The 18,476-nt window shown below is 54.5% G+C and overlaps 2 protein-coding genes across 4 annotated transcripts; one reads left to right on the plus strand and one right to left on the minus strand.

Annotated features, from left to right (window-relative positions):
- Window positions 1–5,100: 5,100 nt before the first annotated feature.
- On the plus strand, window positions 5,101–10,486 carry B4GALNT1 (beta-1,4-N-acetyl-galactosaminyltransferase 1; the record flags this gene model as incomplete). 3 transcript variants are annotated; one of them, XM_079937719.1, is made up of 10 exons in its annotated part: window positions 5,101–5,333; window positions 5,872–6,036; window positions 6,173–6,279; window positions 6,729–6,769; window positions 6,917–7,097; window positions 8,099–8,206; window positions 8,347–8,537; window positions 9,010–9,150; window positions 9,401–9,641; window positions 10,269–10,486. In XM_079937719.1, 10 exons carry the CDS (start codon window positions 5,116–5,118, stop codon window positions 10,484–10,486), a joined length of 1,611 nt encoding a protein of 536 aa, XP_079793845.1. The 3 variants fall into 3 exon arrangements, with proteins under 3 accessions (XP_079793845.1, XP_079793847.1, XP_079793846.1); XM_079937721.1 differs by having other exon boundaries at window positions 5,115–5,333; window positions 8,099–8,197; XM_079937720.1 differs by lacking the exon at window positions 8,099–8,206 and having other exon boundaries at window positions 5,116–5,333.
- Window positions 10,487–11,177: 691 nt separating this feature from the next.
- Window positions 11,178–18,360, minus strand: LOC307194758 (solute carrier family 26 member 10-like; the record flags this gene model as incomplete). The annotated part of the gene is made up of 17 exons (XM_079938075.1): window positions 17,816–18,360; window positions 17,236–17,346; window positions 16,515–16,672; window positions 16,159–16,323; window positions 15,746–15,898; window positions 14,933–15,015; window positions 14,636–14,783; window positions 14,412–14,525; window positions 13,314–13,391; window positions 13,129–13,224; window positions 12,611–12,717; window positions 12,430–12,499; window positions 12,216–12,357; window positions 11,904–11,986; window positions 11,752–11,806; window positions 11,529–11,635; window positions 11,178–11,216 (listed from the first exon to the last, which is right to left on the minus strand). The coding sequence occupies exons 1-17, from the start codon at window positions 18,156–18,158 to the stop codon at window positions 11,178–11,180; spliced, it is 2,052 nt and encodes a 683-aa protein (XP_079794201.1). The 5' UTR covers window positions 18,159–18,360.
- Window positions 18,361–18,476: the final 116 nt, after the last annotated feature.

Below are 18,476 nucleotides of genomic sequence, written 5' to 3' on the forward strand. Positions count from 1 at the left end.
AATATACATACAGAGAAGTATACAGATTACAAGTATACAACTCTGTGTATTTTTACAAATTAAGCACACTTGTGTAATCAGCAGTCCAATGCAGAAACACAACTTTACTAGCACCCAGATTCTTTTTGACCCCTTCTAGTTACTACTCCACCCCTCAAAGATAATCATGATCCTGACTACAAACATCACAGATAAATTTTGCCTGTATTCTACTTTAATAAAAAGGATCACACAGAATGTAATCTTCTGTGTTTGGCTTTTTTCTTTCAGCATTATGAGTTATCGTGTATAGTTGCAGACCATTTCTTCTCAGTCTATACAGCTGACCCTTGAGCAACACACGTTTGAACTGTGCAGGTCCACTTATATGAGGATTTTTTTTCCCACTAAATACATAGTACAGTACTACACGATCCATGGCTGGTTGAATCCGTGAGTGCAGAACCCCAGATATGGAGAGCTGACTACGGATTTTCTTTTCTTTTTTTGGCTGCACTTCACGGCATGCAGGATCTTAGTTCTCTGACCAGTTCCCCAACCAGGGATCTAAACTGTGCTCCCTGCAGTGGAAATGTGGAGTCTTAACCACTGGACCACCAGGGAAGTCCCTATATAGATTTTCGACTTGAGGGTTGGTGCCTGTAATCCTCTCATTGTTCAAGGTCAATTGTATAATATTCAGTATTCGTTATCTATTGTTATGTAATACATTACTCCAAACTTGGGGGACTTAAAACAGCAAACATTTATCTATCAGAATGATAAGAGAGAATCATTCTATCACCAATAAAATTCTGCAGATACAGCTCTCTTAAAATCTTTATAGGTCTTCTGTGAATCTTTTTTTTTAATAAATTTATTTATTTTATTTATATTTATTTTTGGCTGCGTTGGGTCTTTGCTGCTGCACGCGGGCTTCTCATTGCGGTGGCTTCTCTAGGTGCACGGGCTTCAATAGTTGTGGCGTGCTGGCTCAGTAGTTGTGGCGCACAGGCTCAGTTGCTCCACGGCATGTGGGATCTTCCCGGACCAGGGCTCGAACCCGTGTTCTCTGCATTGGTAGGCGGATTCTTAACCACTGCGCCACCAGGGAAGCCCTCCTGTGAATCTTATTGAGATTAACTACACCAAATGAAAGCCGTATTCACAAATACTATAGATAAACCTTTCTCTTCCTTGAGCTTCTCCTTTGATCACTGAGAGTCCTATTGTTAAACTGAACTATTCTCTGAGGCACTGCCTTAACTCTTTCTTAACAAAGAATTTATGTTCACCTCCTTGGCTTCATTTTCAGACCATGTTTTCTTGAGCATTCCTTAGATATGATCTTTGCCTGCAAGCCATTTTTTAAATATTAGCTTCATTTGTCCTTGGAGAGGCTAGGAATTTTCAAACCCAACAATCCCCAGATCCTTTTTGTTAGCATTCCTTCCTTTAGCTTACCTCTTTTCATATTTTATTATAAGCAACAAAAAGAGGGACTTCCCTCGTGCTCCAGTGGGTAAGATTCCACACTCCCAATGCAGGGGGCCTGGGTTAGATCCCTGGTCGGGGAACTAGATCGGGCATGCATGTCGCAACTAAGAGTCCACATGCCGCAACTACAAGCCACATGCTGCAACTAAGACCCAGAGCATAAATAAACAGATAAATATTAAAAAAAAAAAAAAAGAACTTTCCTGGTGATGCAATGGTTAAGAATCCGCTTGATAATGCAGGGAGCATGGGTTCAAGCCCTGGTTCGGGAAGATTCCACTTGCCGCGGGGCAACTAAGCCCGTGCGCCACAACTACTGAGGCTGTATGCCATAACTACTAAAGCCCATGCGCCTAGAGCCTGTGCTCTGCAACAAGAGAAGCCACCACAATGAGAAGCCCGCACACCGCAACGAAGAGCAGCCCCCGCTTCACGCAACTAGAGAAAAGCCTGCGCGCAGCAACGAAGACCCAATGCAGCCAAAAATAAATAAATAAATTTATTAAAAAAAAAAAAAAAGCAACAAGAAGAAACCAGATGGCACCTTCAACATTCTGCTTGGAAATCTCCTCAATGAGATCTGCAATTCATTAGTATAGTTTCTACTTTCCACCCCACTGCTGGTGACAATGTTGCTAAATGTATCTCAATAACAAGGACCCCCTTTCCTTCAATTTCCCTACTTTCCTCACTTCTCTTTATCAGCAGCCTCCTTAAAAGACATGAGGCTTTTACTAACATGCTCTTCAACATTCTTAGGTCTTTCACTAACACTCCTCAAATTCCTTCCTGCTGCTACCCAAGACCCCGTTCCAAAGTCTTTCCCACATTTTTAGGTTTTTATTATGGCAGCACTTCATTTCCAGATTTTGGACAAACCCAGAAGCTAAAACCCACACTCAGGAGCCAACTATATATGCTGTTCTGTACCTTGTTTATTTTGCTTAACAGCTTTGGATATCATCCAGTATCAATAGATATAGATTAACCCAGTGTTCCATTGTCTGACTGAACCATATCTTTAAAATTTTAACTTACTAATATTTAAAATTTAAATGATTAATATTTTAAGTGTTAATAGATTGGCCAATTGCTCTAAGTTGTGTCAGTTTACACTCACAGCAATGTATGGTAGTGACTGTTTCTCCAAATACTTGACCACTCAATGTGCTAGCAAGCTCTTTGACCTTTACTAACTTGGTAATCAAAAACCATTTCATTGTTATTCTAATTTGCATTTTATTTATTATGAATAAGGTCAAGTATAATTTCATATATTTTAAAAGCCATTTTCACTTTTTCTGTCAACTGCCTAATCACAATTTTTGTTCATTTGGTGGTAATTGATAATTTTTTCTTTTCTTTTTTTTTTAAGATTTCTTTTCTTTTTTTTTTTTGATGTGGACCATTTTTAAAGTCTCGATTGAATGTGTTACAATACTGCTTCTGTTTTATGTTTTGGTTTTTTGGCCCAAGGCATGTGGGATCTTAGCTCCCTGACCAGGGATTGAACCTGCACCCCTGCACTGGAAGGTGAAGTCTCAACCACTGGACAGCCAGGGAAGTCTCCATTTTTTCTTACTGATGTTTTAGAGCTCTTAAGAAAAGCAGACCTTCATCTGTCTTACATGTTGCAAATACTTTTTCACAGTTTGTCATTTCTCTCTCAAGTTTGTTTATAGAAATTTTTTCACTCGAGTTTTTTATATATCTTGATATTAAATATTTTTTATATATCTCTTCCCCACTCCAAGACCATAAAAAACAAAACAAACTCCATGAATTATTTTACTGCTCTTTGTGGTTTCACGTTTAATACTAAAATACTTGATAGATCTGGAATTTATTTTGGTGTAAGGAGGGTGAGAATCGCACTTTTTCCCCAGCTGATTAGTCATTTCTTTGTACACAATTCATCCAACAATCCATCCTTCCCTCTCCCCGTCCCCACATTTTCATTATTTTACATTTCTTATTATATCTTTTTTCCCCATTAAATCGTGACATCTTTTATTGGAACCGTGGAACCACGGAATTTAGGACAGCGTCAAGAATCCAGCTACAAAGAAGGGAGTCTACAGGTCTGCAGCTTGCACGCAGAACTACAACCAATCTAGCCACTGTTTGGGGTTTCTTTCCTCCCGCAAACCTGCAACAAGGAGCAGTCAGGATAAGCAGGCCCTTGAATTGCCGAGTGTTTGGTACATCACTGAGTGTTCGTTAGATAACTGGGGTTGGGGGTTGGGGGGGGGGGGAGGCGAGCATGGGAGGGAGGCTGTGAACCTGTCTTTCTTAGCCAGGCATTTTTTTATTTTCCAGAGTCTTGTCTGTCTTCCTTTATCTCACCCTAAGTACCCAAATCTTCCTTGAAATGGGGTTACAGGGCGTCTCCGCCCCAACTCTTCCCGAAGCCCTTGTCGCCTGTCCTTGCCTACAGTCTAGACGAGAGGGCGGCTCCGAACGCATAGGGAATAGAGTGACTGGGATCGGGGGCAGGCGGGGGAGATGCCAGGGTTCGGAGGCGAAGGGCTGGAGGGGGAGGGGGGGTAGAGAGAAGGACCTGCGCTCGGCGCGGGCTTCGCGCCCCCGCAATGTCCTCGGCGCCCACCAGAAGGCGCCCCAGCGCTCTCCTTCCCCGCGCGTAGCCGGATCCTCCGCCGAACCAGCCCGGGAGCTGAGCCGCGCGGAACCGCGAACTGAAGAGCCGGGCGGCGGCCCGACCTCTCCCGGCCCGGCAAGTGGAACAGGGTACCGGGGAGCCTCGGATTTGTTTCTGGGACTGGGGTGCGGCGGCTTCTGGACTCCGATCCCCACCTCCGCAGGAAACGCCCAGAACCACCCCAGCGCCTTGGTCTACAAAGCCCGGAGAGTCCGAAGGCGGGAGGGGTCGGGCGCGCTCGGGAGGCAGGAGGATCCCCCTCACTCTCAGCCTCACACCCGACTCCCCCATCAGGCCGCCTCCAGCCCCATGAGGACCCCCAGGCTGGGGCTGAGAGCCTGGCGCAGCCCGGACCGAAATCTTGCGGCGGCCTCAGAGCGTTAGACAGGTCAGTGCCCGGGCGGGATGAGGGGCCGAGCCGGAGGCGGGAAGAGGCGCGCACGCAGGTCCACCTTGTCCCCCCGCACAGCTTCCCGAGGCCACTCACGGGGTCACCTCCGCCGGGGCCACCCAGTAGCGCGGGCGTGATTCTGCATTTTTCATGACAGGCAAGGTGTGGCGCTGCCCTCTGCAGCCCAGCCGGGGCCAGGTGATGCTCGGACTGAGGGGTTGGGGGATGCGCGGGCCAGGGGAGGTGGCGGGCTCGGGAACACCCGCTATTCTGATAAAATGGTACTCTTCTACTTATGAGCCGCCGCATCGAAACCACTACCTCCAACGTTTTCTTGCTTCAAGATGCCCGGCCTCAGGCGTGAGAGGAAAGCAAGATGCGGGAGAGGGAGAGAAGAAAGGAGGCCGGGAGACCCGAGGCCCGGGAAGTGAGGGGAGGGGACAGGGGTACCGATTCGCTATGCAAATCCTGGCGCGCGAGATGTGGAAAGCCCCGGGTGGCCGGCAGGAGCCTCCGGAAGCGCGGGGGCCCCAACCCACGCCTTCGCTCCCCACCTTTCTCACTCTCCCATCCCTACCGCCCACCCAGGATGCGGCTGGGCCGCCGGGCCCTCTGTGTGCTGGTCCTGCTGCTCGCCTGCGCCTCGCTGGGGCTCCTGTACGTGAGCACCCGGGTCGCGCCGGGCCTCCAGGCACCTCTTGCGCTGTGGACGCCCCTGCAGGGCAACCCCAGGCCAGAATTGCCAGGTCTTGCCCCCGAGCCCCGGTACGCACACATCCCAGTCAGGATCAAGGAGCAAGTGGTGGGGTGAGTGCAAGGAGTCGTGGTACTGGCACGGCACTCGCTGGGGGGTGGCGTGGGAAGCTCTTGTTTCCTCCACTGCTGAGCTCTGATGCCTGGGCTCCCCACGACTGGTTGCAGAGGGGTGAAGTGGGAGGTGGAGGGGGCCACTGAGTCTTGTGCTGGCGGGGGGGACAAATCTGTCCTCCAAGAACCTTGTCACGGTACGGGGAAGGGAGGGTGTGCCGTCAGGGGAGGGCCCTGACTTTCTGAGTCCTGGTGATTCCCTATGAAAGGAGAGTCCAGGTGGGGTCCTAATGGCGTGTAGGCAACTCTGAACACCTAGCAATTGGCCCTATTCTACACCTCTGTAAAATCCAGATTTAGGGGATGCGTCATTCCTTTGGTGGTTCCTCCTCCTGGGGACTATTTGAAGAGCAGTGTTTAAGGGAACAGATTTTGGATGGACAGGGTTGAAAGGCCAAGATGTAGGTCCTGTGTAAATGTTCTGTGGGATAAGTGAGCTGCATGGCTGGGCTCTGAGGACCCTTCCTCCCGGCTCCAGGCTGCTGTCCACAAACAACTGCAGTTGTGAGTCCAGTGGGGGGAGCCTTCACCTCCCCTTCCAGAGGCAGGTCCAAGCCATTGACTTCACCAAGGCCTTTGACCCTGAGGAGCTGAGGGCTGCATCTGCCTTGAGGGAGCAGGAGTTCCAGGCCTTCCTTTCAAGGTACCGGTACCAGTGGGAAAGGAGGGCATGACTCTGTAGGGGGAGAGCAGGGGGAAGCCTGGAGGGTGGGTGTGGCAGGAGGGACAGCCCGTCTCCCCCTGACTGCTCCTCTGTCCTCCCCCTCCTTCACTGCCAGGAGCCAGTCTGCTGCTGACCAGCTGCTCATAGCCCCTGCCAACTCCCCACTACAGTACCCCCTGCAGGGTGTGGAGGTCCAGCCCCTCAGGAGCATCTTGGTGCCAGGTGGGGAGAACGGTCCTAGGGGATGACCTAAGCCATGGTGGGGGGTGGCAGAGCCCAGGTTGGGTGAGGAAGAATGAGGGAAGATTGGAATGGGAGGTGGGAGACTTGAGGTCAGGGAGGGCTCATGAGGTGGGAGATGGGGACAGAAGGGACTCTAAGATTGTCAGGAATTGTAGAAGACAGTGACTGGAGAGGTTTGGGGAGAAGGGTCTATTCTTGCTGACTGGCCAAAGTTAGGTGAACAGGTAGGGCAGGCCACAGAAGAGCTACTGCTTTGATGGGAAGGAGTAAAAAATAAGTTACTCTAGGCTATGCCCCGCAATGTGCCCTGCTGTGGCCTCAACAAGAGGGATGCATGAGAAATTCTGTGCTGGGTGTGGTGAAAGAGGGAAGAGAAAATGAGGAATTCCAGATTGTCTGTGATTTTGATCCCCTCTCCTTCCTCCCAGGACTGAGCCTGCAGGCCACTTCTGGTCAGGAGGTATACCAGGTGAGAAGAAACAGGAGGGCGAGGAGGCCAGGTGGGCATTAAGGATGCCGGGAGGGCAACAAAGCTGCCAAAGGAGGGATGGAGGAACCAGGGAGGCAAGAGGTGGGTCTGGGGCCTCACTCTGCACTCTCCAATCCCCTCTCCCAGGTGAACCTGACTGCCTCCTTGGGCACCTGGGACGTGGCAGGGGAAGTGACTGGAGTGACTCTCACTGGAGAGGGGCAGCCAGATCTCACCCTCACCAGCCCAGGGCTGGACCAACTCAATCGGCAGCTGCAACTGGTGACTTATAGCAGCCGAAGCTACCAGGCAAACACAGCAGACATAGGTGCGAGGCCCAGGTGGAGGTAGTAACAGGCTGGGTGAACACAGGGAGCCCAGAAAGGCAGGAGCGAGCAAGTGGCAGAGGGTGTGGGAGACACTCGGGCCATGGCCAGCGCTGCCCAGCCACACAATGGGCATTTCAGCTGGGCCAGCAGGGCCAGGGAGGGAGAGAAGGGGCCTTTGTTCATCTGGGGCTGGAGCAGGCCAGAGGGAAACCCGAGCCTTGGGTGTGTCCCCCCTTCAGGCCAACCATGGGGGCCCCAGGAAGTGACCTGCCCCAGGAGCCAGAAGACTCAAGCTCTATTCCCAGCCCACCACTTACTAGAGGGCAAAGGGCTTTATCTCCCAGAGCCCCCATTTCTCCTCTAGCAAAAGGGGCATAACACAGTCCTCCTGCTTCTCTCCAAGGCTTCTGTACCAAACCTGCTCCCACTTTGGAGCCTTTGCACTTGCTGTTCCCTCTGCCTAGAATGCTCTTCCCGCAGATTTTTGCATAGCTGGCTCCTTCGTATCATTTGGATCTCAGCTCAAATGGCTCCTCTTCACTATCACATTACTTGTCTTATTTTCTATTCAATACTTATCTGTATCTGAATTTTCTTACTTACTTAGCCTGGAACCAGACTGACTAGGTTCCTATCCCAGCTTTGTTGCTTAACAGTTGGGTAATTATGGACATGTTAACTTCTCTGTGCCTTCTTTTTCTGTAGTAGGAATCTACTTAATAGGGCTACTGTGAGGATTAAATGAGTCCATATATTTAAGGTAACTTTAAAAGTGCCTGGCACATAGTAAATGCTCAATAAAGGTTAGCTTTTTAATGAACTCTTTTATCATCTTTCTCCCACCCATTAAAATGTAAGTTCCATGGGGATAAGAACCTTGCATTCTTGTCTAACAGGACCTAGAAAAGTGCTACACAGAGTAGGCGCTTAAATATTGTTTTACTGAAAAGACAATGTTGTCCAAGCCCTAGGGGCCACATCTCATGTCCTTTCTTCCCAGTCCGGTTCTCCACCGAGGGACACAAAGTTGCCTTCACCATACGCATAAGACACCCACCCAGCCCTCAGCTGTACCCACCTGGGTCTCTACCCCTGGGAGGTGAGACTGGTATGTTCAGGGACATAGATCCAGCCCTGATGGAGAGCAAGTTGGGAGAGGGCGACAAGTTGGGAGACACCCCTGCGAGATGTCTTCCTGCTCTTCACTCCCTACTCTCCTCTGCACCTAACCCTGCCCCTCACTCCCAGCCCAGTACAACATCAGCGCTCTGGTCACCATTGCCACTAAGACCTTCCTTCGTTACAATCGGCTACGGGCACTCATCGCCAGCATCCGCCGCTTCTACCCGACAGTCACAGTGGTAATCGCCGACGACAGCGACAAGCCAGAGAGCATTAGAGGTCCCCACATCGAGCACTATCTCATGCCTTTTGGCAAGGTGAGCAGCCAGCGAGGCTGAACTGTGCGCCACAGGGCACCGGGAGGGGGCGCACCCTCAGTCTGCAGTCTCCACCATAGTGATTCCACGATTACCTGCCTCAGAATCACTGAGGCGCCTGTTAAGCATGAGGATTTCTGGAATGTAAACTCCACGGGAGCAGGAATCGTGTGTCTTACCAGCGCTGCGTTCTGAGAATGGTGCTTAGCACCTAGTGGGGGGCTCAGTAGATAGTTGATGAATGAATGAACGCATGAATGAAATGCATTCCAATACCTTCCCCCAGAACACTGACTCAGCGCCTCACACAAGTGGGAAATGCATTTTTTACCTAGCTCCCGGCCATTCGTAAGCACTCGAAAGTTTGGAGAGGGGCATAGGCTGTTGAGAGGGGTCAGGAGTGAGGAGAAAAGGTGGCAGAGGGCTACGTTCTATCTCGACAGCATCGCCAACCGTACTTACCCTTCCCCAGGGCTGGTTCGCAGGCCGGAACCTGGCCGTATCCCAAGTAACCACCAAGTACGTGCTGTGGGTGGACGACGACTTCGTCTTCACGGCGCGGACACGACTGGAGAGGCTTGTGGACGTGCTGGAGCGGACGCCGCTGGACCTGGTAGGGGAGGGGCCTTGAGATGTAGGGTGGGAGGAGAGCCTTCGGCAGTCTAAGGCCGCGGCCGGCCGGTAGACCCGATTGAGGGCAGCCAGCCCTGGGACGGGAGGGGACGACGAAGCGGAGCCTGGGGCACTATCTGGGTCCTGCAGGGGAGAGGCGGGAAAGGACAGGGCAGGAGAGCCGCCCTGGAGGGGGAGAGGATCCCCTTCCGGTCCGCGCCCCGCCTGCAGCCGTCCTCCCGCCCCGGCAGGTCGGGGGCGCGGTGCGCGAGATCTCCGGCTTCGCCACCACGTACCGGCAGCTGCTGAGCGTGGAGCCCGGCGCGCCAGGCCGCGGGAACTGCCTCCGGCAGAAGCGCGGCTTCCACCACGAGCTCGTCGGCTTCCCAGGGTGCGTGGTCACCGACGGCGTGGTCAACTTCTTCCTGGCGCGCACTGACAAGGTGCGCGAGGTCGGCTTTGACCCGCGCCTCAGCCGCGTGGCGCACCTGGGTGAGTGGCGCCCCCTCCTGGCCGGGCCCGGCAGGGATCCCGCGGGGCGCTGGGCTGGGCTCGGTGCAGTAAGGCGCCAAGGGCCCTGGGTACTACTCCCCGACCACCCCCGCGGAGCCCACGGCTGCTACCGGGGCCCCTAGAGCAGTTCTACGAAGATTTACCAAGACCTGTGCCCGGGCAAGAGAGAGAGCTTCCACCCTCTCAGCCCCGAGCATCATTTAAACCTCCACAGCCAGTACAACTGCTGGGTCCGTCTTGAGCTTCCCCACCACTGCCACCTGCACCTTTATCTCGCTCCCAGCCGTATCCCTTGGTTCAGACCACCTCGGAGCAGCCCATTCGGCATTTATTGAACCTCTGCGTGTGTGTGTTGGGGGCGGGGCAGGGAGGGGCGGGGGGTGGGGCGGAGGATCAGTTTTCAAAGCACAAGGTAAGGATATTGACTCCATTTTATACAAGAGTAAAACTAAGACTCAAAAGGGTTGATTTACATGCCCAAGGTCCTTAGAAATGGGGTCTTTGCATATGCACCCAGCATATCCCAAATCTCAGTTCTCCTTTAACGGTGGGGCCTCTGTATCCTCAAGACCCTTCATTGTGTCCTCGCCTTTCCTCCACCCCCAGAATTCTTCCTGGATGGACTTGGTTCTCTTCAGGTGGGCTCCTGCTCAGACGTTGTTGTGGATCACGCATCCAAGTTGAAGTTGCCTTGGACATCACGGGACGCCAGGGCAGAGACTTATGCTCGGTACCGTTACCCGGGATCCCTGGATGAAAGTCAGGTGGCCAAACACCGCCTGCTCTTCTTCAAACACCGGCTCCAGTGCATGACCTCAGAGTGACGGCCACTCGGGGCCTTCCAACCGTCAGGCTGGGCCTACCTCCTTGCACCTGCCAGGAATATCTAGCAAAGCCCACCAGCCAGTGACCACTCCACTGACTGTCTCCAATCTCCTTCAGAACTTGATCCCAAATAGGGGCTTGTCCTGGTGACATTCCTCCTTTCTGCGAGTGCCCAGGGGCATGATGGAGCCGTAACTCATCCCACAGCCAGTGCCAAGTCCTCCTCCCACCCCCTTCCCATAGGGCAGGACGTGGGGGGTTGCTTTCCAAGTGCCAAAGAGCCCATGGGGACTCTAAAATCCTAAAGCGGAAACACTCTCATCTCCTTGGGACCAAGGGGGTGGGGAAGCCCCCAGTATATATTCCCAGGGCTGGGGCCTCCCTCGCATCCCTGGATCCAGGACTCTGTGCAGCGACTGCAGCCCCACCCCATGGAGAGAACTGGTGACGGGAGCTGGTGTGGGGACCAGTGAACATACAGGTGAAAGCCATTTTCAGTTGTGTCTCTGCAATGCTGTGCGCATGGAGGAATGGGGCACCAAGGGTCTGTGTGCAGACACCCAGACTCACTTCATGAACCCCAGAGACTTTCAGCTTCATTTTATTAGTTACATTAAGTAAGGGGGCTCGGGGACCCTGGCCCTCCTCACACACATGCTTTTGGGACCCTCCACACTCCACATGACCGGGTCAGACCCACACTGTGCAAGTCTTTGGACCAGTGAGCTCCTGGAAAAGGGAAGGGACATGTCAGAAGTAGATTAGGTGCCCCCCTCCCGCACCCAAGATTTGGCAGACCTCTCAGGGGTACCCCGCCTGCTTTGGAACCTTAGTTCCTCAGTTCTTCACCCACAGCTGGGCCCAGTCTCCCTGGTTTAGTCTTATATAGACTAATCACTTCATCCCCACCCCTTTCCTTCATCTCCCTCCTCAGCCCCCTTCACAAATCCCTCTGCCTGGATCTTCAGTCACTGACTCACACCTCCTTTGCCATAGCCCAGCACCTCCTGGCTTCCACTCCCGTTGCTACTGCCCCCTCACCAGTCTCTCCAGGGCATATGCAGCTGCATCCTGGACACTCACAAACAGCTGTTCTGGGGTCACTCTATCCAGGAGTCCTGCCTGGGTCAGTGTCCCCAGCACTGAGGCTGTGTGGAGAAGGGGTCAGGCTCTCAGGTCCTACAACTACACCGTGTCCTCTTCCTTCCCTGCAAGCGTCCAGTCACTCCCCACTCTCCAGATCCCTCCATCCTCCACATCTCACCATTACACTGAGCCAGGAGAAGGTGGATCCCAGCATCTCGGCATCGGCTGGCCAGCTACGTGGGGCGGGGGGGAGGGCAGGGGGTTAAATCCTATATCAGAGAGTATTCGTGGGACAAGGGGACTTTCTCCTTAACCTACCCTCTCCCTCACCTGAACCACTTCTCTGGCCCCTGCAGCATCTGCAAAGGTGACACCACTGCAGTCTAGGACTACCACTCTGACAGGCTCAGCAACTAGGATGGCAGAAGGCAGGAGTACCCAGATGCCTCCATGGGTCGTGCCCAAATCTCCCTCATTGTCATCCCATCTCACCTGCATCAGGTGGGCCGTCTGTCTTTGGAGCCTCCTGTGAGTAGAAAAGGGTAGTCACCATCTCTGAGACACAAGCACGAACATGCACCCCTTGAGCACAATGACCCCCCCCCAGAACACCCACCTGTCTCCCACCCCCAAAGAAGCCACACGCCCCTTTGACCAAGTCCCTCACCTTGCCTCCTTCTCCAAGCCCCAGGTGCCACTCCAGGATGCGGCGAAACTGCCCACGGGTCCCGAAGTAGAGCGGTGTTGGATAGCTCAGGATGCAGAGCCCTGGGACCTGGAGGAGCTAAGGGGTCAGAGGGTCAGTGAAACATCCGAGTCTAATCTTCCCTTCCTTCTTCGGCTGTAGCCCACCCACCTTGTGACTCTCTCTGAGTGGCCTGTAGAGCTCTGTCCCCTCAGCCAGTCCAAGTGCCAGGCACTGTACCCTGGGCGGGAAGCTGGGGTCAGATTCCCAGCCTGACCTGGCTGGAGAGTCACCCCAGGCACTCTTTTCTCTTCCCTCCGCTCATCTTGACTCCCCTCATCTCTACTCCCACCTCTGGGTGCGGCAGACCACAGTCACCATGGAGAAGACCACACCTACAGCCAGGCCCAGGTCCACACTCAGGGTCACGACAGCCACCCATGTGACCATCCACACAGCCTGCAGGACATGGATGGGAGCGAAATAACCAAAAGAAATGCCAGGCCATCCCTGCCAGGGAAAGGGGTCCAGGGGCAGTGACTGCCGGGGCAAGTGATGGGGAGGGATGGCCCGGGAGAAAGTAGAAACAATGACAGAAGGAAGGAACGGGATGGACCTAATAGGGGATACACACCAAGTGTAATGACCCCAGACCTTGAACCATCTGGGGAGTTACAAATATTCAGGTCTGAAGAGGTTCAAGCTCCACCCTTCACCTTGTCTCTGAGTAAAGGGATTAGGAGGTATACATGTTGGGGGGGGGTGGGTTGCAGAACTTAGGACTGGGACAATTAGCTTCGATCAAGGGCAGAGGCTGGGGACGCTGGTAAATGGGAGGGGGCATCCGAGGGTAATGCTGCCATTTCTCACAAAGTCCACGCGGCTGATGCGCCATAGTTGTGGAAGTTCTCGCATCTGGAAGAACATCTGGCGCATGCTGGAGATGTTGATGCAGGCCAAGACAGCCTTGGGGCAGAGGAGGTAAGCTGACCACCCCAGTGTGGAGGGATGTCGCCACCCATCCCAGCCACCCCTCCACCTCCTCTGCTGCTTACCTTGGGCAGATAGTAGAAGAAGGGCCCCAACCACAGCAGGACAGACAGGACAACCATACAGGAGAAGAGGCCTGCCACCTAGAGGGAAGGAGGGACGGAAGCAAAGAAGGGAGGGAACCTCACCCACCCCCGCGTGAGAGTTGGTCTCCCTGCCTACTCTGCCTCATCCTCCTTGGAAGTCTCCCTCCTCCCAAATCCCCTTCCACACTGATACTCCTCACTCCTCAACCCCCTGCTTGATATTCTGCCGCTCACACCTACCTTCCCCTCCCCCAATTAAATGCCTGTCATTTGCTGGTCTGCCCCAAGATGCAGTTCAACATCCCTATTTTTGTAGCTGACCTCCATCTTTTTTTAAAATTTTATTGGAGCATAGTTGATTTACAATGTTGTGTTAGTTTCTGCTGTACTGCAAAGTGAATCAGTCATTCATATATATATATATATATATATATATATATATATATATATATATATATATATATATATATCTCCATTCTTTTGTGGATTCTTTTCCCATAGTCATTACAGAGTATTGAGTAGAGTGCCCTGTGCTATGCAGTAGGTCCTTATTAGCTATCTATTTTTATATATAGCAGTGTGTATATGTCAATCCCAATCTCCCAACTTATCCCTCCCCCACCAGCCTACCTTCATCTTAAAAGCCATTGTTGGATGACCCTAAAAGCAGGTTAATCACATGCTTAGGGCACCAACAAAGTACAAGAAACCAAAAACATTAGGGAGAGACTTTGATATGTGATATTTCTTTTTAAAAGAAAATGTCCTCACAAGGAAAAACACCAGAATTTTGTTTCTTAAATTTATTTTCCAGATAGTATTGTTCTTATTTTGAACTGCACATAGGGCACCATAAACTTTTTCAGTGCTTAGAGTCTACAAAGGTCTTAATGTACCTTTCTTCTCTTCTATACCTCCTACCCAGGTAATCCCATCTCCTCACTCACCTTCCCTCACAGAATTCCATCCTTCTCTATAGAGCTGCCAACTGGGGATCTGCCAATCTTCCACTTGTTCCACCACCACCCAACCTGGATGCCCCTCCCCCCTTCTCCTCACCCAGGGACGTGCTCTTACCTGTGTGTTCCCACCAGCATCCACTAGTAGGCTGGTTGTGGCCAATGTGGCCGAGTTGGGAAAGCAAGAGAAGAGGGAGGAGATGAGGTTGGAGACACCATGTGCAAAGAGCTCCTGGAGGGATGCAGTGAGATGAAGAGGAGACAAAGGCATGGCTGGGAGGGGGGAATCCCATTAGGGGGCTGTCCCCTGAATGAGGTTGGGGTCCTCACTCAAAGTCACACCTGGTTGGAATCAATAGTGTAGCTGTACTTGTCTGCATAGATGGAGGCCAGGGAGGCAGACACTGCAAAGGTAACCAGTGCCATGGGCAACGAGTCGGCCAGAATCCTGGGCAGCTCAGCCAGGTTGGGGAGGAGAGGCCGGGGAAATCTAGAGAGAGAGGAATCCATGGTGAGAATGGGTTGGGTATAATAAGGATATGAGCAAGAGAGAGGAAATGGCATAGGGCAGGACAGAGGAAGGTGCTGGGTGGGAGAGTTGTGAGGAAAGAAAACTGGTGCCTTTCCATTCTCTCTTACCCTCCGGGCAGCAATCCAACTATCTGGATGTTGTATCTTGTGTCCAGGGAAGAGGTGAAGCAGAGCACGGAGGCCAGAAGCACCTGGGAAAGAGAGCAAATTAGAGCATGGGAGGAGACAGGCCCCTGGCAGATGCTGGAAGGAGCTCAATATGAGAGAGGATTGCAACGCAGGATTAGGTGGTTGCAGGAGCCCAGCAACTGGGGTAGCTGGGATGTTTTGGGGATGGATGCCTAACAACTGGTTTAGAGTGAAGGAGGTTGGGGATGGGAAAGAAGAATGATGTATGCCTGGAGCTATGGAGAGAGAGGGACAGGAAGAAGTAAGAGGGGGCTGCTATGAGGGATGGTGGATATCAAGAGGTGCAATCGAGCCATTCTAAGCAGGGAAGCTGGGTTATATCAAGGGATATATGGGGTATCTGTGGAGACGAGGAGAGCCTGTTTAGTTGGGGCGGGAGAGAGAAATGTAGGTGGACGCGGGGAGGAAGATAAACCGTGAATTACAGTGCGGGACCGGCGAGGGGAGAGACGGGAGCGAAGGTGCCGTGGCGAGCGACACCGCAAGGGGGCGCTGTAAGGAGGAAGAAGGCTTTCTAAGAGGCCTACAGCCGGCTTTTTGAGAGAAGGGGGGACGTTTGGGTGGGGGATTCCCGAGGGTCAAAGTGTTCTGGGAAGAGGCCTGGAAAAGTACACATGTAAGCAGGACCTCTCATCTGTGACCTCTCTGCACTCCATGAAGGGGCGGCAGCGGCCAGTTCCTACCGGACGGGCAGGGTCTGTGCGGTGCACGGGGCTGGGACCCCATCCTCACCATGACGATTTCCCCTGGGATCGGGGTGGGTAGCCTGTCTCGGAACCTCACGTTCAATTCCTTGACGGGCACGAGCAGAGCCAGGCTGAGCGCCGAGACGGTCAGTTCGGCGGGACTGCTCCGCGGCAGCGCCGTCAGCACGGCGGCCAGCGTCTACGGGCAGGGGCAGTGAGCAGAGGGCCTGGGGCCAGGGTCGACTGCCCCCAGCGCGGACCCGCCAGACTGAGGCGAGGCCTCTCCTGGCCCCCATCAGGGCTTCCACCTCCTCAGCGACCCTCATTCAGCCACGTGGTTCTGACCTTTTCTCCGCCCATGCCACACACTATCCCTCCACTCGCCCCCACTTCCTTTCTTTACGGGCTTCCCTCTTCCCAGGACCGCTAGAAGCCTCTTCGCTCTTCTCCCACCCTCACCTTGAAGAGAGCGAAGCAGCCGATCTGACGCGGGAGGGGCAACCCCAAAAGGCTAGGCAGTTGGGACACGAGCACGTGCAGGGCGGCCCCACTGGTCAGCGCCTTGACTACAGGCTCCGACAAAAAGGTGGCCAGGACGCCGAGCTGCAGCGCGAACATTCCCAGCTGCAGGGGAGAAGATGAGCCATCACCACTGGAGAAGGAGCAGACCAGCCCCGGCGCAGTGCACCAGCTTGTCCGCGCACCTCTCCCGCCTAGAACGGTGCTGGAGACTTGTCCCTCCCTCTCCCCTGGCCCAATTCTCCGGGCCCCCAGCGTGGATTCCCTCAGGGTCCTCCCCCAAGGTCCTCCCTCACCATCAGTGCCCCGCTCCCGAAGGCCATGGCCGCAGCCGCACCAACCCGCTGAGCATCCAGCTGTTCCCTCTCAATGCCGCTCAGGTTCCCCTCGAGGGGTTCAGGCACCAGCCGCTCCACGGCCGAGCCCGTCATAAGGCTGAGTACCGCGAAAGTTCCTAGGGCCGGGGGACAAACGCAGAGATCACCAGCTGTGCCACCTGGGGCGCGGCGACAGCCCAGGCTTCGCGCTCTCCGCCCAGGATGCTGCCGTCAGACGCCCTCTCCTAGAAGGCTTGCTGCTCAGGTGAAGACTCTGGGGCCAAGAGCTGGTGCAGCAGCCCGGAACCAGAGGTGAGGGAGGAAAGGAGGGAGCGCCCGCCGGGAAAAAACTGCTCCCAACTGCGTCACTGCCCTCTCCTGCAGACGCCCTGGGGACTGCCTGCTCCTTTGGGCGACAGAGTATCTCCTCTCCCCTCTTCCAAGTTGTAGAGACGTTCATTTTAACCAAATTTCATGGAGGGGAAAAGTCCGAGTAAACTCCCGCCTCTTTGCACCCACTCAGCACCCGCAGCGAGCACTGTCTAGGTCAGAGGTTCACGGCAGTGTAGCGGCAGAGGCGGAAGGGAAGGTGGGGGGCGTGAAGACGGGAATAAGGGCGAGGGAGCTTACAAGAACGGAAGCCTCAAACCCCTGTCCTTTCCACCCCACAGAGAAGGAGAGGAGTCACTGGGTCACTCACCGGTGGACAGGTGTCTCCCAGTACCCAACAAGGTGTAGATGAGGACGGGAAAGAAAGAAGTGTAGAGTCCGAACACTGGGGGCACAGAGGTCAGGAGGGCAAAAGCCATGCCTGGGGGAGTAGTGGAAGGAAAGGTCTCCGGTGTGTAGGTTAGGCGGCAGGGTGCCCAGCCTCCAGGACTGTCCTTCCCTTCCCGCACTCTTAGAGGCTGGCCCGGGGACTCTAAATCCCGCCACATGAGGGAACTGAGGGGTTAACGGGCCTCGATGGGAGGTCGTGGGGCGGACAAGGTCAGAGATCTGTGTCGGCCGCGTCCTGGGGGGCAGGCGTCCTGCCTCTCTCCAGTTCCCTGGGCCGGACCGTGTCCAAGACTTGGCGCATAATTGCACAGATGAGGGGAGCTGGGGGTGGGGATCTGATGGAGCTCCACTGTCCTTACCCAGAACTTGGCCTCAGGTCCCTGTCGCCGAGCCCTCAAGCCACACTAACCCACCACTTCGCTCCCGGTTCCCAGGCCCCGTGCCAACCCGAAGCCCTCTAGAGCTTGGGCCCCTGACAGGCTGCTGCTGGCGCCGCTCACCCTGGGGCACGTGCACGATGCCCACGGTCACTCCGGCCACCGCATCCCCGAGCAGCCAGGCCCGCCAGCGGTAGTGGGGCAGCCAACGCAGCGGGGGCAGCCGCGCCCGCAGCAGGGGCCACGGCCCCGGTCCGGAACAGGCGCGGGCCCGCCGCTTCCAAAGCCGGCGCAGCCGCGACCAGCGGGGCTCCGCGAGTAGCTCGGGCTCCTGCTCTGCGTCCCCGAAGAGCTGCTGAAACCGGGCCTCGGTAAGAGGTTCCCTGAACTTGGCGCCCAGGGGGGACTTAAGGTCGGAGGCCTCTCCCGGACCTGGGCAGGTGCTGGCACCGGGTAGCCCACTCATTTTGCCCTCTGCCACCTCCAACTCCGCCCAGTCTTAAATACCCCTCCGCCCGCGGGCCCCGAGTCCCGCCTCCGCGAAGCAGGGTCCAATCCCGTCCCGGAGGGCGCCCTCTCTTGGGGACCTTCTACAGTCAGGAGCCGGCTGCGCCTTGGGGAGGGGGTGTCTCTACGTTAGGCGTTTCCTCAGACATCCTTGGCCAGATCGCTCGCTCTGCAGCCTGCTATGGGGGGAGGGATGGCCGTGGAAAGGGTTAGGAGCCAGAGAGGCAGGGCGAAAGACAAACGCGCCCCATCACCCAACACCCACTATTTACCGCTC

Source organism: Stenella coeruleoalba, assembly GCF_951394435.1.
Source record: "Stenella coeruleoalba genome assembly, chromosome: 11".
Lineage (NCBI taxonomy): Eukaryota > Metazoa > Chordata > Mammalia > Artiodactyla > Delphinidae > Stenella > Stenella coeruleoalba.